At 57.5% G+C, this 22,248-nt stretch overlaps 1 protein-coding gene across 1 annotated transcript in view; it reads left to right on the top strand.

Moving 5' to 3' along the window:
* SORCS2 (sortilin related VPS10 domain containing receptor 2) overlaps nucleotides 1–22,248 on the top strand; it is a 449,678-nt gene that overhangs the window by 275,026 nt on the left and 152,404 nt on the right. Inside the window, exon 3 of the mRNA XM_048212026.2 lies at nucleotides 865–964. Within this exon, the coding sequence (XP_048067983.1) occupies nucleotides 865–964 (100 nt within the window). The remainder of the gene's footprint in view (nucleotides 1–864; nucleotides 965–22,248) is intronic.

Genomic DNA, 22,248 nt, shown 5'->3' with positions numbered 1-22,248 from the left:
TGTGGCGGGCTGGGGGTTTAGAGCCCGAGATCCCGTCCTGCACCCCTCATGCTACAGCCAGGAGAGTGGGCCCATGGGTGAGGAGGGGCCAGCCCCCGGCGTGGAGCCGGCGCTCAAGGGGCTCCTCGGCAGACCCAGGGCTGGGGCCTGGTTTCCGGCAGCACCCGGAGCTCGGTCCTCCTGCCGTCCCCTGGTGTCCTCCAGCCCCGTGTGGTCGAGGGGGAGGGTGCGGCTCCCCAGAGCTGCTCAGGGTCTGGGGAGGGAAATGGAGAAGCAGACAGGCCACTGTGAGGCCTCAGCACGGTGAGCACCGTTCTCCAGAGCGAACAGGGTGTCAGCTGTGAGTGGCACGGGCCAGCTCGCGCCTCCTGAGTCAGCCGCTGGTCGGCGGAGTGGTCCCAGGCAGGAACCTACCTGCTCTGAGCCTCCCCCTCGTCCTCGGGGCCTCTGCAAAGGAGACATAGTGATCTCGTCTTTAAGGGTTCTCGAGGAGTCGAGAAGATGGAAGGACGGAGAAGTGCCTGGCGCACGAGGGGCTCTTCCCAAACAGACACACGTGTAGCACGCAGGTGAAGACACACTTAGGGATGGGGCAGAACACGGTGGAAGGCCGAGGAGGGGGTGACCCGGTGGGAAGACTGGCTGGCATTCACTGACTCCACACCCCGCCCTGGACCTGAGCGAGCGCTTGGAGACTCAGGGGCCCCGTCTCCTCCCTGTTGCCTGGGGCGTGCTCTCCCGGGAGAGGTGGTCTGGGGCTGCTGTGCGCACACTGGTGTGAGGCCCGTGCCAGCTGTCGTGTGGGCTGGACACATCTGCACCTGGAGGGACACCTTGCTGACACCTGTCGTCCTGTCCCCCCAGGTCCTCAGACTTTGGGACGTCCTACACCAAGCTCACCCTCCAGCCCGGGGTCACCACGGTCATCGACAACTTCTACATCTGCCCAACGAACAAGAGAAAGGTAAGTGGCACGCCAGGGCAGCTGCCCCTCCGCACAGCCGGGCTCCGGCACCGGGCCCTGGCCCTGGTGTGTCCCGTGACTGCCTTTCCGGCTCCGCCGTGGTCCGTCCTGGTGACCGTGTTTCAGTGGCCTGCTGGGCCGGCGCCGGAAGGCTGTGTGCTTGCGCGGCAGCGTCCATCTTCTCCCGGCCCTGCGGCCAGCGGCCAGGGCACAGCAACCAGGGTGGGCGCCCCCAGGGGGGTGCTAGGGACAGAGGAAGAACCTCTGCTGGGTTTGGGTCCTCGGAAGGTGGTCGGGGGCGGCCGTCATCTTCGGCAGCTCTTCTGTTTGGTCTTGATCTGGCTTCAAGTTTTCATCTGAGGTGTACTTTCTGTGTTCTTGGTCTGAGCGTGTCTCCTGGCTGCTCTTTGCCTGCTGTGGAATCGGGACCCTTGCTGTCCCTGGGCGGCCACCGCCAGCCAGGTTCTGAGAGAAGACCCATTTGCAAACCCGAGCTTGCTTCCTGGCCACCTAGGACCCCAGCACAAGGGCAGAGAGGCCTTGTGGGCTTGGCTGCCTCTGGGGGAGCAGCTCAGTGTCACGGGAAGGGACTTACTTGGACGGATCAGGTGCCTCGCGGGAAAGGGAAGGTGACCCCGTCTGGTACAGAGAATCGTGACATCGGGGATCGGAACCCGCAGCCTGTGCTGCTCAGCGTGAGCCTGGCCCATGGCACTGACTTTTGACCAAAGGTCTGAGTGCCACAGAGCCCATGACATTCTCTGTCACCAGCCAGGAGGGCCCTCAGGGACCCGGGAAGGTGTCAGGGCCGGCCCCGCAGGCTGTGCCGGCCTTAGGAAGTGAGAAGTTCGGGAGCAATGAGGGAAGGTGTGGAACGGGGTTTCTGAGGCCATGAGGTCAGGGAGTCCTTCACATGGAGGCCGGGCGGGGTGGTGGTGACAACAGCCAGGGACGTGGCTCCTCTGAGCCTCTGTTTCCTGGCCTGTAGAGGGGGTGGACAGGAAGGTTAGTGAGATGATGCATGTTATGGGTGGGGGCGCAGCGAAGGGGCTAGGGCCTTTGGGGCAGGCCCCAGGTGACATCTATGTGGGCACCCGGGAGATGCGTGGAGCCCTTAGGGTGGGGGTGGCCAGCAGAGCCTCCTCTGTGGGCAGTACAGGGACAGGGAGGCAGGCCGGGTGACAGCGGCATCTCTAACACAGACGGGACCACCTGGCTCAGCGAAGCCCGTGAGAGCTTACCCGAGAACTTGCATGTTTGCCTGGAAATATCAATGGGGTGAAGGCCACGTCTGGTGGGGGCCTGTGGCAGCCCCGGGGCTCAGCCAACATTGAAAGAATGGAATGAGTGAATGCGTGAGCATGGTAAACGGCAGCAGGTCCTGCTGAATGAGTGACCCCTAGAGTTCCCCTGCACCTGTGAGAGCCACCCCCCAACCACCTGCTGAGGGCCTGTGTGTGAGGAGCCCAGGGCTCCTTCCTAGGGTTGCTGTGGTCACCTTGCGTTTGCAGACAGACCTGGGGGATGGTGCCTGGGCTGGTGTGTCTTCAAACTCAGTCCAGCTGTGCCATGTCCCCTAGTAAGGGGGGTACAGCTCCCTGAGTTCCCCTCACTTCTCTGAGTCCAGGCGTCTCATCCGTGAATGGGGCAGCGATTGAGGAGCTATCTGACTGCTCGTAATTGTCACTGCGGGGGGCGGGGGCTGCACAGTACGTCCCAAAGGTGTCCTCTTCCCAGTCCTGGAACCGGGGACTGCCACCTTACATGGCAAAAGAGACTTGACAAATGCGGTTAAGGATGTCGAGCGGTTGTCCTGGATTCTCCAGTTGTGCCCCTGTCATCACAGCATCCGCATCACAGGGAGGCAGGAGGTCAGAGTCAGGTGTGAGGGCAGAGGCAGAGGCTGGGGACAGAGGAGGGATGCCTCTAGAAGCTGGAAAAGGCCAGGAAGGCGTTCCCCCTCAGAGCCTCTGGACAGGAGCACAGCCGGCCGACATCTTGGTTTGATCCTTCTGGCCTCCAGACCATGAGGGAATCCATTTCTGTTGTTTTAAGCCACTCGGTTGTGGTAACGTGTTATGGCAGCCGCAGGAACTCACGCAGCATCCGTTTGGAGGGTGGACTGTGGGGAGGCCAGCCCCCCTTCTCCCCTTCCCAGTGCATTTCCCTGCCCACCCACATCCCCTCTGGATGGAATTAGCCTCCCCAGCCCCCTCCCTGTGGCCCCCAAGGGAAGCCCACGGGCCCTCCTCCTTCTAGAGCGTGGACCTTGCTTCCTGCTGGACCCCAGATAGGGAAGCCAGATCACGGATGCAGGCAGGGTCCACATACAGACGGCTCCGGCCTCTGTCCTGTCTCTGACCTCTCACACAGCAGCCCCTCACCCCACACACCTCAGGACTGAGCTGACCCTCCCTCTGGTGGGGTTGAAAGTGCTGATAGGCCCACTGAGGCAGGCACTAGCCCACGGGATGGGCGTCTGTCTTGGAGGCAGGCAGGGACAGCAGTGAGCGCAGGTGCCTTCCTCTGGGTTGTGTGAGCTGGGCAGTGTGGGGGTTCCGAGCAGGGCAGACTGGGAATGCTGGGATCCGGAAGGAAGTCAGGGCACGTGTGAGCTGGGCGGGAAGGCAGCCTGGAGACTGACTCCTCTCTTTCTCGTGCTGGAGTGTCGGGGCTGGGCCTGGGTGTGGGTCCAGCTCCATAGCCCACCAGCTCCGTGACCTTGCCCAAGTTCTGAACCTCCCGATTCCCCATTTTTCCTCGGTGGAACGGGGGCAATAGTAGCGTCTACACTGTTGGGTTGATGGGATTAAATGAGGTGCTACTTGTCAAGTGCTCAGAACAGGGCCTGGCTTAAGCAAGCCCCCCCCCCCCCCAGTGTTCCTAGGACTGTTATCCTTAGAAAGAAATGCAGGAGGCCCTCTCCTTAACCACCCACCTGAGACTATGGGGCTATGAACTGGTTCTGGGGTGATTCATACTCACACGGGGTGGTAGCTGTCAGCTGTGTCTGTCAGGGAACAAGACCTGGCTCGGGAAATGAGGGCACTGTCAGGTGTCTGTGACAGGTGTCAGGAGGGGCACTGCCTTCTCCCCACACCTCCTTGTGTTGAGAGAACAAGTTAGTCATTCGTCTGGGGAACAACATGGCCCGAGTCTCGGAGTCTAGAGAAGGAAGTGCCAGCTTCTCTGAGGAGGTGGGACTGGTGTCGAGTGGGGCTGGGGACAGATCTCGCTGTCTGGAAGGGCATGGCCCACTGGAGGCTCCAGGTGACTGCGGGGTGGGAGACGGCCAGCAGGGGCCGAGCTCCGGGCAGCAGACTGCACCGCTCACCAGCAGGGCAACTATGGGCGCTTCCGTCCACTGTCCCTTCTGCGTCCCCAAGCTGTCACGTGGGGTCTAACAGCCGAGCGAGGATTGCATGAGTAGATACCTGGCAGCTACTTAGATGGTGGCCGGGGACACAGTGGCACTGGGCCCCCGGAGCTGCCCTGCAGGCGAGGGGCTCCATGTGATGTGGATTTGAATGCACTGAGGAACAGAGAAGTCCCACGTGGGGAACAGGGAAGCCGCGGTGGCTGGGGGAGGTAGAGGGAAGAATTGGGGGCCACGGGCTGGTCTGGGAACTTCTGAAGGAGCATTGTAGGGAACAGGGGCAGCCTGGGCAGACCACTTGGTGGAGACTGGATTGTATTCACCTCCAGGTCTTTTTTTTTTTTTTAAGATTTTATTTATTTATTCAACAGAGATAGAGACAGCCAGCGAGAGAGGGAACACAAGCAGGGGGAGTGGGAGAGGAAGAAGCAGGCTCATAGCAGAGGAGCCTGATGTGGGGCTCGATCCCATAACGCCGGGATCATGCCCTGAGCCAAAGGCAGACGCTTAACTGCTGTGCCACCCAGGTGCCCCTCACCTCCGGGTCTTAACTGGGCACAGCCCCGAGCGCTCAGCCAGGACTCAGGAAATACAGATGCCATGGGCTGGGCTGGGGCTGGGGATGGGCTGCTGCCCTTCAGACGAAGAGATTTCTACTTCCCACGAAGCAAAGTTTTCCTTTCCTCACTGCACTGCCTGATTCATTCATTCCTGGTTTCTTGATTCTTCAACCAACCCCGTGGTATCGGTCACAGTGTGCCTGGCCCTGGGTCAGAAGCAGATGTCAATCATATTCATTTATTCGTGGGGAGGTGGGGCACGACTGGGGCGTTGACATCCTCACCTGCACCACCCAGATGAGAAAACAGGCTCGGGGAAGCTGGACATTGGTCCAAGCTCATCCAGCGGGTAGGTAGCAAAGCGTTCGCCATTCACCGATGCAATAAATATATTGAGTGTCTCTCTGTGCCTGGGTGCGCTGGATGTGGGGGCATCCTGTGTCTTACCCTGAGCCCCCAGGTACCCCTCAGTGAAGTTCTGGGGAGCAGAGGGGATCCCCCAGGTCAATGCAAGCACAGTCTGGCCCGCTTTGCTGGAGGCTGGCAGTTGGCAGCTCCTTCATGGACTGTGGCTGGACTGGGCCTGGTCTGATCGTGGTGGAGCCGTGAGACTCTGGGCAGATCCTATTTCTGCTCCAGGCCTGTTTCGCCATCTATAAGATGAGGAGGTTGAACTGGAGATTCTCCAAAGCCCTTTCCAGCTCGGACGCTCTGGACTCCTCTGCTCTCCTCCCAGCGGGAGAGTGGCAGCTGGGGAAGGAGGCGCACGTGAGCGGAACCCCAGCTCCGCTTTGTTCACCCCGTGCCTCAGCCGGGTCCCCAGGCTGCCTCTCGACACCAGCCCCATCCACGCAGCGGATGTGGGTCCAGCCCTACGATGTGGCGGGCTGTGTGCTTGCTGCTGGGGCGAGAGGACCCTTCGTCCAATCTTGCAGAAAACAAATTCGGATTACGTACCTCCTAACGCACTGGAGCCCTCGCTGGGCACTGGGCTGCAGAGGCAAGCGGGACAGACAGCGCTAACCTTCTAGAACCTTCAGGGTCTGGGAGAGCGCTGAGAAATGAACCTCTCCTGCTGAGTTTTGTGGGAGGAAAAGAAAGGGGGCTCAAGTCAGCCTCCAGCAGAGAGGGTTTGTCCTGGGGTGAGTCTGATCTGAGAGAAGATCAGGCCTTTATTTGCAGGGGCGCCTGCTGGGGGAGCCTCCCTCTTCTGTTAGGATAATGGATAGACTTTGCAGGAGGATGCGAATACTATTAGGAGGCCATTTAGCAACAATTACAGACCAAGCGGCACCTTATAGCTTCGTAAGAGACCACTTTGTAACCTGTCTTACAAAATGAACCCCCTTACAGTTTTGTCTCTCCTGCAGTAAAATCAGAGCTCCGGCCTCGCTGTCCATGGGTAGGGCCCTCTACTATCGTCATGGCTTGACCTCAGGCTCTGGGGGCCCTGACAACCCCCAAACCTTCCCTGTGGGTCTTCCGTGCTGTCCGCAGTCCCCACCTTAGCTCTGAATAGCTGCTTATTTCTAACTTGGCCACAGACACCACGGCCCACGGGGCTAAGGCATGAAGGCATGGCCTGCGGGCGCTGGCTGGGCCATGGGATTGCTTTCAAGTGTCGTGCTTTATATTAGAAATTCATATGAATGTTCATTTTACTCCATGATACGTCAGTGTTGGTGTGAATACTAAAATCACACACCACACACACACACACACACACACACACACACACACACACGGTTTTCGACAGAAAGTCTTTGTCAACCTGATGACCCAGGACAATGCTTCCATTTTAAGCCCCGGGACCCCCTGGCCCGGCCAGCACCTTCCGCCCTCGCCCCCCGCCCCATCCTGGGGGGCACATAACTTCTAGTTTGAGAAGCACTGGGTTGGGACAAGATGTCCATTAATACGTCCATGGGCTCATTCTGCTCACTCACCTGAGATGCTTTGAGGAGCCGCGATGTGCCACGCACTCAGGGTGGAGAGATGAATCAAAACAAAATCTTGCCTTCAAGAAGCTCCAAGTGTCTCTGAGAGGCAGAAATCCACTCAGCAGAGGCAGTACCCATAGTGATAAAGAATGCCCGAGTTTCTGAAGGCCCTTCACAGGTCAGCTGTGGTATAAGGAGCTTCTCGTGCGTTCTCTTGAATTCTTGCAACAGCTCTGCCAGGTAAAGCTTTGTGCATCACGCAGGGGAAGGGAAGCGAGGACCAGACGAGTACGGTGGCCTCCCACACCACCCAGCGGTGGGTCGCCAAGTCAGGATTTGCCCCCAGGCCCAGGCGACCCTTTCCACCTTCTGCTGCCCTGCGCAGCCCGTGAGCAGCCTGTCCTGGGGGCCAACAAGGCTGCCCCCTCCAGTGGAAGGGAAACCTAAGGGAGAGGGTGCAGGCGTGGGAGCCGGGTCAAATCCTGGTGCTGCCAAGCTCTCTGAACTCAGAGCTCTCACTAGGAAGACAGGGCAGCGCTGCCTCTGGCCCTCGTGTCCCACCTGGGCACCTGCGTCCTGTGGCCAAGGTGAGGCCCAGGCTCCGGCATTGTTCCACACCTGTGTCTTATCTGGTCCCCCGGCCAATCACAGTGTGTGAAAGGACAAAAGTCACACTGTGTTCTGCTCTTTGCAGCTGGGTGTCTTTTCTGGTTTACTTGCATAGGTCAGCCTTTCTTGCTCTGATCTCAAATTTAGCTCCAGGAACTCTCTTGGTGTCCCTCTGTCTCCCCCTCTGTCTCTGTCTCCGCCCTCCACTCAGTTTGCCTGCTAGCCTATAAACCGCCTCTGCAGCTCTGGGGTGCAACTCCTGTGGAAGCGCCGCCCCCTGCTGTGGTGGCCCCGCCCCCTGCCGTGGAGCCCCACCCCTCCCTGGTATGGAAGTCCCACCCCTCCATAGCGTGGAGGTCCCGCCCCCTGGTGTGGAGGCCCCACCCTCCCTGGGCTGGTGGCTCCATCCCTGGTGTGTTGGCCCCGCCCCCTGGTGTGGAGGCCCCACTCCTCCCTGCCGTGGAAGTCCCACCCCTCCGTGGTGTAGAAGCCCCTCCTGATGTGGAAGCTCCACCCCGGTCCAGCAGCGGACCACTTGGCCCACCCCTGCCTGTTTTGTCATTTGGGGCCCTGGCAGGGGGCAGTGGTGGTTGGTGCTCAGGAGGGAGGTGAGGTTAGCCCAGGTCCTGTGGACGTGGCCCCTGCAAAGCCTCTTCTGTGCTCACAGAGCGCCTGGGTGGGTGATCTCTGGCTGATCGGCCCGGGTTGGAGAGCAGCAGTCCTGTGTCCGTGTCACTGCGGGCTGTATGCCGTGGAGCTCAGATGCCCACACCCGGGGTCTGTTCATCTGTCTAGTGTCCTAAGCAGCAAGGAGTTAGCTCCCTGTTCCCTGGGCCCACCCACGTCAAAGAATGTGTCAGGAGGAAGGGGCCCGGGCACAGAGTGGGGGGACCCAGGGTCCCCCTCTGCGGCCCGCCTCACTGGGTGTGAACTGGGATTATAACATTGCCCCGTGATGCGGCTGGGTTGGAGGTTAGATGGTGTGGTGCGGGACACAGCCCAGCCCCTGGCCCCACGGCAGAGATGAAGTGTCGGTGTTCTAGAGTGTTGAAGGGGGGCGGAAGTGCCCCTGCCCCACTGAGCCAGGCCCAGGGCATGTGACATCCAGGGCACAATGCCTGGCACACAACTGGACCCGGAAAGGACTGCATCTGCCCCTCGCGCATCTCTCCCTGGATGCACTGTGGGGTGTGCGCCTGGCCCCATGATCTGGAAGTAACCCATCCTTTGTTGGCTGCGTGGCCCTGACACCTGTGGAGTGACATCCGGGTGAGAGATACTGAGTCTGAACCTGGGTGTGCGGGGATATCATGATAGGGGGCAGGGACAGGGTCCGAAGACAGTTTGGGATTAGGTGGTGCCCCTAGCCTTCCGGTATGAGCCGTGGGTGAATGGGGTGCCATTGCCTGAGACAGGGGACCCTGGGGAGGCGGCAGACCTGGGGGAGCGTGAAGGCCCAGGTTGGGGCACACTATGTACACCAGCCTGGGGAGACACCCAGGAGTTCCCCCGGGAGCCAGGACAGTGTGGGAGGCTGTGGTCAGCACTGGCAGTACAAAGGGGCCACGTGTGCCCACTACCCTTCCGATTCCATGGGGTGGGCTCTCCGCAGGTGCTCCCCTGAGCCTGGGACAGGCCTCCCAGGGCTCTTCCGTGTTCTGAGGCTCCCTGCCCACTCGGCACACAAGAGGGGGCAAATGGGGAGGGGTAATGATCCCCAGTGTTCCCAGCTCTCTTAGAGCAAAACGGGGGTCCCTGGAGCACCCCTGCTGTCCCTGGGCCTCACCCCCACCCTCAGCCCAGCACTCAGGATGAGCTGGATCCTTCCAGGTCTGTGACTTATGAGGGGAGGGTTGGAGCCCCTGCCTGGTGGGGAGACAGGCCAGAGAGTGGAGTCCTGCCGGGAGCTGGGAGGTGGGCACGGGGCTAAATGGGCCTTTTGTTCCAATCACCGATGCTCTCCATTTCCCTTGAGAGCCAGGCATCCTCCCCTGTCCAGAAGAAAAATGGCCCAACTGGGCCTGTTGATGTACGGAGGCTTTTGTCTCAAAAATAGAGTGAACCCCTTGAAAGCTCAGCTAATGCGTGGAAAATGACTCCCTCTTAAAGCCCATAGGTTGTTGTGGGAAAGGGGAGAGAAAGGGGCCTCACTTCTTGGAAAGCCAGTCTCCTGGGCCTCAGGCCTCTGGAACTGATAAAACACAGAGGGAGAGAGACACCGGATTCCCTCTCTCTTTTGAAGATTGTGCAGAATCTAACACTCCAGGGACCACAGCCCCAAGCGAGTGTGTCATCTCACACAGCAAAGGGGCCCACAAAGGTGAGATTACATGGAGAACGTGAACATGGGCAACTGTCCTGGGTTGTCCAGTGAGCCCAGTATAGTCACGGCAGGCTTGTAGGAGGGAGGCAGGAGGGTTAGAGCAGGGGATGTGCCTCTGGAAGCAGGGGGTGGGGCGTGAAGGTGGGGGGAGGGAGGGAGGGATGGAAGGAGGTAAGGAGACAGGAAGATACCCTGCTGCCGCTGTGACAGTGGAAGGTGCTGGAAGCCATGGGATGCAGCTGTTCTCTAGATACTGACAAACACAAGGGATGCTGGAACCTTCAGCCATGTGAACACCTTGACTGCAGCCCAGGGAGACTGATCTTGGGCTCAGACCTCCATCCCCACGAGAGGATGCATGCGTGTTGTTTAAACCATGCAGTGTGTGTACTTCGCCACGGCAACCACAGGAGACTTGTGCACAGCCAGGATCCCGGGGCCCCAGAGCTCGGGGACCGGAGAACAGCACGCTGTCTGTGGCCCCTGGAGAGCCGGCCACCACTGGGTTCCACGGGGCTGGGTCGCCTCTCGGTTCTTTGGTTCCATTACCATCCAGAGCCAGAGGAACATGCACAGGGTTGCAGGGCTTCTCTGGGGAATGGAAGGAGCTTAGCAACACGGGGGCCTGGGCGGAGCGCAGTGGGGCCCGCGTGTGCTGGCCGGCGGTGGCCCTGTGTTAGTAGTGCTGGCTCAGGCAGCAGGCATCGCCGGTGGCCCCGGGGAGTGGAAGTGGGGCTCACAGCACGGCCTCGGGCTCCCGCTCCCGTACATCACAGGGAAGATGCAGGTCCCAGAACAAGACAGGACTGAGACTCAGGAGATTTCCTGAGCTGCTCTGAGCCTTGTCTGTAAAGGTCGAGTGAGATGTGCTGTCCGTGCATGAATTCGGGCACTGAGCCATTGCCGACTCGGTGACCGATGATGACGTTGGTGATGTCATTGATCGTCATCCCTCCGAGCCCACAGAGCAGCTCGGGGCCACAGGTGTCCTCGTCTCACAGGTGAGCTGCCTGCGGCTCAGAGATGACGCAGCTCCCAGGGTCAGGGTGGTGCGGGAGGTGGGGCTGGGCCCCCATACAGGTGAGGGTTTTTACCCACCTGCTGCCCTGGCTCTTTGGAGGGTTTGGGGAAAACAGAGTGAGACACAGGGAAGCCACCAAAAGTCCTTTGTATATACATTCTTAGAATCGATTTGTCAGTAAACTTTGGCGGTTGTGTTCTTTAATTTAAAAAGGTGCTGACCATGCCCCCTCCTCCCCTCCTATACGAATACCCTGATATCCAGGAATTTGGCAAGTCGTATGGCTTCTCCAAAGATATGGCTGCCCATACCAGGAGAAATTGTCAGGTACGGGGGAAGGCACAATCAAGGGACTGTAGTGTCTCGGGTACTCCCGTGGGTTAGTGGGGAGGCTGGGACAAGCCGCCTCACCTTCCTCTGAGTTAGTCTGGTTGGAAGTGGGTTTATCACATCTACCTATTCCAGCAGTTGGTCTTCACTCCATGGAGGTCAAGGGAAGGACGTGGGGGCCGTGTTAGTTCAGTGGGAAAGAATGGTCTGATTGATCTGTGCTGTTGATCTTGGTGTCAGAGGGACAGGGAGGCAGCGCCCGTGTCACATAGCAGCTGTCCATCCTCATGTGGGCTTTGAGGGGCCTTCCATTTCTAGTGTTCTCTGTTCTAGTTGTCTACCATTGACAAACCAGCCACCGCGTTAATATGCACCCTAACACCCCATGCTATGTTAGCCAGGACTCCGTGGATTACAGATTACGTAGACCACTCCGACAAAGAGAGGCACATATTGGCTTATGTCACTGTGATGATTGGGGTAAGCATGGCTTCAGGCACGGCTTGATCCAGGGCCTCTACTGGCGACGTGGGACATAGTCTCTCTCCTCCCATCTTTCAGCCAGGCTCTCCTATGTCTTGGCTTCGGTCTTAGGCACATTTTTGCTGTTGGGCTGGAATGATGAGCTGGGAATCCCAGACACACCTGATCCTCAGCACCAGGATCTTAGAAGGGACGGGGTCCTTTCCCCAATAGGTGCCACACACAGATCCCTGCGAGGGCTCCTGATGTCTGGACGGGTCGGTGTCCCTTTACCCGAAGCAGTCAGTGTGGCCGGAGGGAGCTGATGCTCTGGCCAGGCCTGGTCCCGTGTCATCTGGGGGCGGGGTCAGCCCACCCTAGTGGAACCCAGTGAGGGGAGGCTGGTTCCCCAAACCAGGCGGAGAGAGTCCTGGATTAAGGGCAGGTAAAAGCAAAAGCAGCCCATGCGCCCACGTCCACCAGCATCTGGAGACATGCCGCCAACTGATGCCGCGGTTGAGTTTCTTCTAAGTTTGTTGTGAGAAGAAAATCATTCCTTATTTAAGGCATTTGTTTTGAATCTCAGACTCCCTCTTCCTGCTTCTTTCCACTTAGCCGCCAGTGTCTATTTTTAGCTTGAGAGAAGGACCTCACAGCTGGCCTGCTTTCATGTGGAAGTGCCCCGCCTCGACAGTGGGGGTGTGGGGAGCTCCAGGAGTGGGGAGGGGGGAGTGGAGTGTGGGCGTACCAGGAGCCCTGAATCCGGCCAGAACCGGACACCGAAAACCCGCCAGTACTGGGCACTGCGCTCCGCTGATGGACACAGACCCTGTGTCCCCATGAGACGGATGCTGTCTGCGACAGTGCTCACGAAGGGCCGGCATTGGGCCGAGTGTGTAGTCGGTGTGCAGTTCATGCTGGGTCCTTTCTGTGCCCGCACAGAGCTCGTCTGTGTGCGTGGGACTCCGGGTGAGTGGGGCTCTAGCACCACATCGTATCCGGCTTTGTCCCCCGGGGCACATCCAGCCACCTGGGGGTGACTAGCACGAACCACACGCTCATAGCGCCGTGGGGCTTGTGGAAGCCATCCCGGGCTGGTGGGATGGGGTCGGGGAGAGGAAGACCAGCTCTCGTGTTTGCTCCTGGAGACTGGAATGAATCCTACGTGCCTAAAGCACGAATCCACGGTGGACAGTTTCGGCAGGGCTGGGGGAGGGCTTCAGGCAACGGGAAATAGCAGCTCTTCTTTGTACCCACGGGGAGTCAGCATATTTTTGCTTCTCATGTGTGTATGTTTGCATTTCAAGCAGCAGAGGCTGAAAATGTTTGTTCCCCAACCACAGTGACTCCCTCACTGTGAGCAGCTGTGGACTGTGTTGGGGGGACTGAAGGTGAGCGTGCCTGGGGGAGGTGGGGACCTGCATTCTGGGCCAGCCCCTGCCCTGCCCTGCCCTGCCGGGGGGCTGTCTGCAGAAGACGGCACTTCTCTGGGGCTTGGGGAGGTGGGCTCCTGCAAGTCCAAGCTTCTCAGCACCACTGCTTTATGTGGCTGTGGGTAAAGTAGGGTAGACAGCAGCCACAGGTATTTGGTGGCCATCAGCAGAAGCCACGGCAGGCCAGCAGCCACAGAAGGGGTCTACACTGGAAACCCGTGAGGTAGAATCGGGACCGAGAAGGTGGCCAGCAAAGGGCAGGAAGCAGGGAGCCCGCAGGGACTTTGCTATCTACACAGCTGCTGTGACAGGAACCCCGGCGACACCCTCCCTTGTGTCCTTGGTAGATCATGAAATTGCCCTTTTGAAGCCAGGAAACTTTTTATTTTTGTTTTTTTGAGAGAGAGAAAAAGAGAGAGCACGAGTGGTGGGGAGGGACTGAGGCAAAGAGAGAAAGGATCTTAAGCAGGGTCCACGCCCAGCGTGGAGCTGGACGTGGGCCTCGATCTCACAACCCTGGGATCATGACCTGAGCGGAAACCAAAAGTCAGACGCTCACTCGACTGAGTCACCCAGGTGCCCCGGAAGGCAGGAGGCTTGATGGGTATTTCCAACAGGACTGTCTGCCCAAGGGGATTGGATATTCTGCAAGAGGGAGGTGGATAATCTCATGAAATAAAGGGGGAGTGGGTGCCGAGTGACCACACACCCATTAGCAGAAAGGGGAAGCAAAACGTCCACGTGTCTATGCCCCTTTGTCCATCTGTCTGACGGAAAGGTGGGGAATGGTGAATTGGACAAGGTTTGGGAGGCATGGGGGTCCTAAGTTCAAATCCAGCACTCTGGCTTATTAGGCAGTGTGTCCCTGAGCCTGTCGTGTGACCTCTCTGGGCCTTCAGCTTCCCTCTGTGAACTGTGGTGGATGGTGCAGGCTCGGGTGTTTGGGCGCTGGGTTCGCTGTCACGCACTGTGGCGGGCTGAGGACCCCTCCTCCCCGGGGGCGTCCGCACCCTTTCCCCGGGAACCTATGAGTGTTACCCGTGCGGGGGAGACTAAGTGAGGGACCCTGAGATGGGGAGCTTGTCCTGGGTTGTACGCATGGGCCTGGTGTGAGCACAAGGCTGATTTTAATAGAGAGGCGGAGAATCCACGGGAGAGAGAAGTGGAAGACGCTGCTTTGCTGGCTCTGGAGATGGCAGGAGGGGCCTCGAGCCAAGGTGTGCAGGTGCCTCTAGAAGCCGGAGAACGCAAGGGAACAGATTCCCCCCTAGAGCTTCTAGAAGGTTCCAGCTCTGCTGACATGTTGATTTTAGGCCCATAAGGGTCGTTTCAGACTCTGACTTCCAGAACAGCAAGGTAGGATGTCAGGGCTGTTTTAAGCCAGCAAATTTGTGGCAATTTGTTGCAGTGGCCGTAGGAAACCAACCCACACCCGTGACGCTTGCTGTCACCTCCCTAGCCCTTCAGAGACTGTCCAGGCACCGTGGTGGGAAGAGGGACCCCACAGCAGGGTCCCAACCATGTCACCTCCCTCCACCCCTTCTCCCTAGGAAGCTTTGAGGGTCTGCTGCCACAGCGGGCTCCGCTGAGAAGCAAAGGCTGTGGGTCTGAGGCCCCCCCCCACCCCCCAGGCTGGGGTGTTAATTCAGCTGCTGGTGTCTCGGCCTTTGCTTTCTACTCAGGCCATGACTGCGCTTTGCGTTCTCCCTGCGTCGGCTCTGTCTGGAGCATCTCGCTCCAGGTTGTGATTTTCTGATGGCACTCACAGTCACGCTGACAGCCAGGGACAGGGCCTCCCCAGCTACTTTGTTCCTGAAGTTCTGGTCACCCCATTGATGGCTTTTAGCTTGCTTTGTAAGATACGCTGGGTGGAGCTGTAAGAAACGGGATTGCTGTTCTCAAGGGAAAGTAACTTTGGTGTCGCTGGTCCGGCTCGCCCGTCACATCCTCCTCCTCTTCCCACCCCGACTCTGTATTTGGGATTCTCTGGCCAGGTCTCCATGGGGCCTGTCCTTCCAGCCTCGTTTGGCAGGTACATGGAGCCCCTCCTCTGGCTTGGCATCCACCCCTTTGTGCTACCGATAGAAATAAGACCCTCGAGCGTCCCACCACGGTGAGAAGCAAAGTCCAGAAGGGGAGACAGACAAGAAAACAGCTGGTCCTGACACAGGATGGGTCATGCTGTTGGGGCCCCAGGCGGCTGAGGGCTGTGGCCTGCGGAGAGGCCCCAAGGGGAGGCCACTGGCCACACAGCATGGCAGCAGCGAGCCCACCGAGTGGGGATGGCTCCTGCGGCAGCCTCACGACCGGGCTGGGTGGGCTTGCCGTCACCACCTTGGTGTCAGGGGTGAATTCCCAGCAGCCTCACCCAGACCTTGGCCATCTCTCCATGTGGCACTGAATGCAGGCAGCCTGGTACCCGAGCTTTTCATCAGATGACTTTTATGTTAGTTTCAAAAAAAGAAATGGATGCACGCTTCCTGGCCGGGCCCCAGTTTGTGAAAGACTGTGATTAGGTATATGAATAAATAGTAATACACAGATAATACCTCCGTGTAATTACTCGGGTATAAGAGAGTAATTACACGGGTAATTATGCTCCGTAATTGTCAGTGTTCTTAATGGTTGCGGCACTGCAACTGGGCTCCGTGCGCCCCGTAAAAACACACCTAAGGACGGGCCCGCGATGCGGGTTCTAACTGTCATGTAATTAGAGAACAATTAAAATGTTATTTGTTCCATCTAAATCAGCCATTATGTGTCCTCCAAAGTCCTGCTATACTTTTTAATAAAATGTGGCCGTCTCCTCACTAGCAAGGCACATAAATACCTTTTCTCCCCGAGAGCGAGGGCCCGCTTGAGACGGGGCAGGTAGCGTCCTAAGGGTCCTCTGCAGCTCAGCGTTTTTGTGCCGTTGCATGGAAGACGACGATCCCCAGGACGGCGTCTCTGCCCGCTGGGGACCCGCACTTTTCCCGAGGCACAGGGTGATCCTGCTCCTGAGACCAGGACCCAGAGAGCGAGGGCTGCGGGCAGGGCGCCTCTGTGCGACACAGCACGGTCAGCCCCGGCCCCATGCCGCCTGGAGTCCCCGTGGCAGTACTGTGAACACAGAGCCTAGATAAGCTGCCAGATCAGGGCCCATGCCAGGAACCGACACTTTCTGCAAGCGGGAAGCTCGTGAGACTGCAGGCCTACCCGCTTGCAAGAGCTGGAATGACTGTCCGTCAGATGCCCAGTCGGGTGGGCATCTCCGCGAAGGCACCCTGCTCCCCGGGGCCACAAGCAGGCTTTTCCTTCGCACTATCCCACCTCCCCACTTGAGCCCCCCCAAACCCCTGCCTCCGCACAGTCTGTAGGGAGGGCCGTGAGGCTTGCGGTCCCCTAGCGGCACCGTTGGTGTGGGTGAAGGACGGAGGTGAGGAGGCAGGACAGCTCCCCGAGAGAAAGGGAGAAGCGGCGGGGCTGGTGGGACCGAAGCTCGGATGCGCAGCCCAGGAATGTCAACGGTGGGACTGAAGGCCATGTGGGAGCAGGAGAGAGCAGAGGGCCAGGAAAAGCGCATCCTCCGTGTGACGCTGAACCTAGGGCGTTCTCGCAAACGGGGTGGGGCCTCGAGACCCAGGGATGAAGGTAAGAAGGAAGGTGCCAGCCAGAGACGGAGGGGGAGGGAGAGCGCACTGGGGGACCCCAGCGTTTCCGAACCAGAATCCGGGCAGGCGAGCGGGAGCAGGTGTCAAGACGGGCCCGCTCCTCAGGAGGCAGACGAGCCTCTGGGAAGCCGAACGCACATCCTGAATTTTCCTTCTTTACTCCTGCTGGGAAGAGGAACTTGTAATACTTCTCTGAAAAGAAAAATGATCTGTAAGAGGGAAGAATCAGGCCAGTACAGATATGTTTCCGGTATTAAATTTCAAAATAATAAGACGGACTCCGGTGTCTGCACACGAGCGTGGGAAAGACAGGCTCTCCGGGTCTGACACCCGATGCAGCTCTCGTGCGTGGTTTTAAGGAGTGCGGGGGCATCTTCAGAGAGCAGAACGTCCTAAATGACACGGCCAGGCTCCTGTCTGGAAGGAGATGCTTCTGAGAAGATGCTGTGGCGGCAGAGAAACGGATCTCGCTCGGTGCCGGGGCGGCGGGGAAGGCCGGGCCTGTTTGCTGACGGGGAGACCGCGGGCAGGAGCGCTTGTTGGAAAATGGATAGAAACCAAATGCACGTGTCAAAAATAACTTTTTGGAAAGAAAGCTTCTCATGCAAATGTGGGTTGGTGTTACTAAAGACCGTGATGTCGGGAGGGGGAGGACACAGATGAAGGTGGGGGAGAAGCTTCTGGACTCTCCTCCACGTACAGGGAAGTCAGAAGATGCCACTTTGTTCCTCACTTTGGCGGTCAGAAAAAATATACATTGAAGAACACTTTTAGGAAACTGAATAATCTTTAGTTAAATGCAGTTGGGTTCATTGCCCGTGTGCTGGAGAAGGTAAACTAGCCATACAGCCAAGCCCACAAGCTCACGACACAGCAAGGAAGTGTAGAGAACACGGGGACAAATATTAGACACAGACCACTCGTGACCTAAAGTCGAAGCTGACTTCTTGCCCTTGATGTCCTGGGGGCCGCACCTGAAATCCTAGTGAGGAGGGAGCAGGGCAATGGGCGCCAAACAGGGACTGACCCTTTTGAAAAAGTATCCTGGAGGTTCTCACCTGTTGTGCACCTGATGCCGGAGGGCTGAACGCTGGGAACTCAAGGTGCTTTGCACAACATGAAGTATGAGGCTGTTCATCACCGCGAGTGGAGAGGGCAGCAGTGCAGAGCACACGAGCGAGACACAGTGTGCTCTATTCGAGGGGTTGGGAGGGGGACCCCCCCACACATACATCATGTCCTCTCCACGCTGACCCACCCCAGCCCCACCCCACTCGCCAAGAATGTTTTTCCTAGGAGGCGGCTCTGGTGCCAGTTAGCCCACCGGGAAGGTCTCACGTCCCAAAGTAAATTTAGCGAACACCTTCGAAGCAGTTAGAGGTAGGGTATTTGGAGTATGTAGACACAGGAAGAGGAAAAAAATATCTGTCTTGTCCTCGGGGCACTTTTTAAAATAAAATGGTTAAATGTTACTGAGACGTGTTTAAGGAGATGCCAGTGAACGGAGGATATACTGTTACTGAGTGGGGAAGAAGTCCGTTCTTTCCAAGTTTACCTGCAGACAATGTCATTCCAAATTAAATGCCAATAGCTTTGGGGCGGTTTTGTTTGAACTGAACGAGCTGATTTGAAAGTGTTTATCAAAGAGCGGGGATCGAGAATAGCTGAAAACACTCCTGACGAACAGCGTGGTGTCTTGCTTCACCAGAAACACATCAAGAATTACTACCCGTGTGGCGTCCTTTGGAAAGACAGATTGACCAGAGGAACCAAATCAAGTGCCTGGAGACAGGCCCAGATGCATGCGGGGACTTTAGGCACCTCAGGTCGCGGGGAAAGGGGTGGACTGTTTTAAGTGGTGACGCACTTGAAAATAAATGAGGGGGACCCCTGTCCCCACCAGGTGGACTCAAACCTTGTATGTGAAAGGCTAACCCACAAACCTTTCCGAAGACAAAGCAGAATATTTTATGACCTTTTATAAGGAAGGATTTCTTCAATAAGATAAAGATCAAATTTTGATGAGAAGATGGAACAACTTGAATTAATTATATACAGACACACACATATGGCTTGTGGATACCTCAGGGCACTTTGGATACCTGGCAGAGACAAGAGGATTTTCAGTTAAATGCTGATGTAGAGATTTGCAGAGAACTGGGGACCACAGAGCCCAGAGGAAGGACATCACACTAAGAGAAACACTGGGCTGAGCCGGCCATGCAAAGGGAAGCAGGAGAGGCAGGTGGTAGGGGAGGGGTGCTCGAGAAGAGCTTGGGGACATAAAATGTACTGGTGTCCTCACACCAGTACGAGGGAGTGGTGTGTAGGGACTGGTGTGAGGGGCTGGTGTGAGGGACTGGTGTGAAGGGACAGGTGTGGAGAAACTGGTGTGGAGGAACTGAGTGAGGAACTGGTATGAGGGACTGGATGAGGAACAGTTGTGAGGGACTGGTGTGAAGGGACTGGGTGAGGAACAGTTGTGAGGGACTGGTGTGAAGGGACTAGGTGAGGGACAAGTGTGGAGGGACAGGTGTGGAGAAACTGGTGTGGAGGAACTGGGTGAGGAACTGGTATGAGGGACTGGGTGAGGAACTGGGTGAGGGACAGGTGTGGAGGGACTGGGTGACGGACTGGGTAAGGGACTGGTGTGTAAGGACTGGTAGGAGAGACACTAGCTGGGATCTTGGGGAGCCGCGGTGTGAGGCCCAGGTGAAAGAGCACAGAAGTCATCACCGCCTTTGACTCCCTGGCGTCCGTTCCTCAGACGGACATTTTGCTGGCTCAGTGCTCACGGATGCGGAGAAGCACCGTCCAGGTGGGTGTGCTTGTTTGGGTCTCTCCTGGAAACTGGAGTTCAGATCTCATATACGCAGATGACCTCCAAGGACCTCTTCAGGGTAAACACCCCCTGTGTATGAAAGTGATGGTAATTGCTTGAGACGGATCATTCCAGAACCTCCGGCTGTGTGAGTGGGTTGCTATTAAACTGTCTCATTTTAACGGCCACTTTCCCAAGGAGCGGTTTGGTGCAATCCCCCTCGAAATTATCTGCGAATGACTTACCGGGGCGGCATTCTGATGGCACTTCCCGGGGGGGCCCTTCGCCCTGCCACAGCCCCCTGCCCGCCCGCGGGAGCCGCCAGGGCCCAGGACGGCGCCCGACACCCCCGCCGGCCATGAGGAGCGTCTGCGGTGCAGGCTGTTTGTCGGCGCCCGGGCTGATCGCCACCTGGTGTCAACATTTGGGGAGAAGCACCCAGTTTTCTCTCACCCAAGCAACTCTTTAGTGTTGGAGATGGAGAGGGAAGGAAACAGATGCCATCCACGCTCTCGTTCCCTGAGGGAAAGTGGCCTTGCACCAAACATGCGTGGGATCAGAAGCCCGCGTGGGTGGAGGAAACGTGCTCAGCGTTAGGAGAATGTGTGGTTTAAAAGTCACTCTGGAAGAGGGTCGTGGGGGGTTTTCCCTACAGAAGGGGCACTTGTGCCTAAGTCTGAAGGCAGGAGTTGTATAGGTGAGAAGGTTGGGGGAAACAGCAGGTGCAAAGGTCCAGGGGCCAGAGACGTGTGGGGGGAAGCCAGCGTGCTGGCAGGCCGCTGAGGCAGAGCCCTCGGGGCGACTACGGCAGGAGTAGATGAGGAAGTTTTGTGTCAGCATGGCAAGTGCCCGCTAGTGAAGGGTGCATCTGAGGTGGGTCAGGGGCCTGGGCACAGCCTGTGTATTACACACCCCACTGACATCTTCTCACTTGGCACCTGAGGGAGGGGTATGGGAAGCTAGCAAAGCTTCCAACCCAGGATGAACACTGGGGTTGTATTTCAGAAGGTTATACGGCGGGGTAGGAGGAGGCCCAGCCGGGGGCCCCTGCTGCCCAGGTGAGGGGTGACAGAGGTCTGGACTGTGGTGGTCAGGCTTCAGCAATGGGGAGAGTGGGGTTATCCATCTGGAGGGGGAGGCGATGGGGGCAGGGTGCGTTTGTGGTACGGAGTCCCCTGAGACATCCAGGTGGGGTGCAGGCATGTGGGCGTGTGAGTGGGGAGCCCAGACAAGGGGCCAGGCTGCACCCACTCCTGCAGCCCTTGTCTGTTAGAGCCTGGGGACAGAGGACTTCTCCTTGAGGGGACGTGGAAGTAGGAAGAGAAGGGGACGGTGGTCCCATCACTGATGGAAGCTGAACTAGACACTGTGCAGAGGCAGAGGGCATAGGCCCAGTCCCAGCTGGTGGGAAATCTTCACAAAGTCCAGTCCTCAAGAGGAGACTCTAGATATGATCTAGAACATGTAGTCCACTAGGCTTCAGAATCTGCTGTCTATCCATCCATCCGTCCGTCCATCCGTCCGTCCGTCCACCCGTTCACCCATCCACCCATCCATCCATTCCATCCACCCATCCATCCATCCATCCATTCCATCCACCCATCCATCCATCCATCCATCCATCCACCCATCCACCCGTCCACCCATCCATCCATCCACCCATCCATCCACCCATCCATCCATCCACCCATCCATCCATCCACCCATCCATCCACCCATCCATCCATCCACCCATCCATCCATCCACCCATCCATCCACCCATCCATCCATCCACCCATCCATCCATCCACCCATCCATCCACCCATCCATCTGTCCTCCCTTCTTCCCTTCCTTCCGTCCACCCTTTCTCCCACTTCACCTGTGCCAGGGACACCACCAAGTCACCCTCTGCTCAGTGGGGAGACAAGCGTGCAAACTTCACAAATAAGGAGGGCAGTTGTCACAATGCGCACGCTTCCTGTGGGGACAGAGGAGGGGGCAGTTTAGTCTACCTTGTCTGTGTGGAAAGGGATTGGGTAAGAGGCTTCCCAGGTAAAGGACGACTCATCAGCAGCGTGACGGACCCGTGGGAGGCGGTGCTCAGTATCTCCTGGGCGAGGTGTGATTCCCAGCGTGGGTCTGGCTCATCGTGGCAGGGTTAACCACAAGCAGAGAACAGTCTGGCATGAATTTACCAGTTGTTCATACATAAGTAAATTGGTGCTTCAACATACTAGCAAGGACTTGAAAGTGTCTGTATATTAAAGTTCTCATTTATATCCTTACAGCCGTTCATTCTTTTAGTTCATCCCACCAACCGACCAACCAATCAATCTTTAATCTATCATTCTTTCTAGAAAGTGCCTGAGGCCATTCCATCTTCCTCTTACAAGGATCTTAGATTCATTGCCCCGTTGGCAGGGGTGGGGGGATGGGGGAGAGGTGCGCAGTTCACATCATTTCTGCCTCTGAGCCTCAATTACTTCATCTGTGAATTGGGGTTGGTGACACTATTGTGGCTTCTGGCTGTTGTGAGCACCCAACGACAAAGAGAGGAGAAGGCTGTGAAGAGCATCTGTGCTTTGCAGGCGGTGCAGGATTCCTTGCTCTGTATCACACTTATTAAGTAGATGGAGATTAATCACCGAGCACGGAGACTGAATTGGATTAACTGCTCTGGGCTAGATTCTGTTATCATAAGGATAATCATTTGTTCATCCAATGAATATTTACCAAGTGCTTTTCCTGTGTCAAGCACCTTTAAGAAGGGTCTGT

This window comes from Ursus arctos, unplaced genomic scaffold (assembly GCF_023065955.2).
Source record: "Ursus arctos isolate Adak ecotype North America unplaced genomic scaffold, UrsArc2.0 scaffold_9, whole genome shotgun sequence".
Classification (NCBI taxonomy): domain Eukaryota; kingdom Metazoa; phylum Chordata; class Mammalia; order Carnivora; family Ursidae; genus Ursus; species Ursus arctos.
This window is presented reverse-complemented; position numbering and strand designations above follow the sequence as displayed.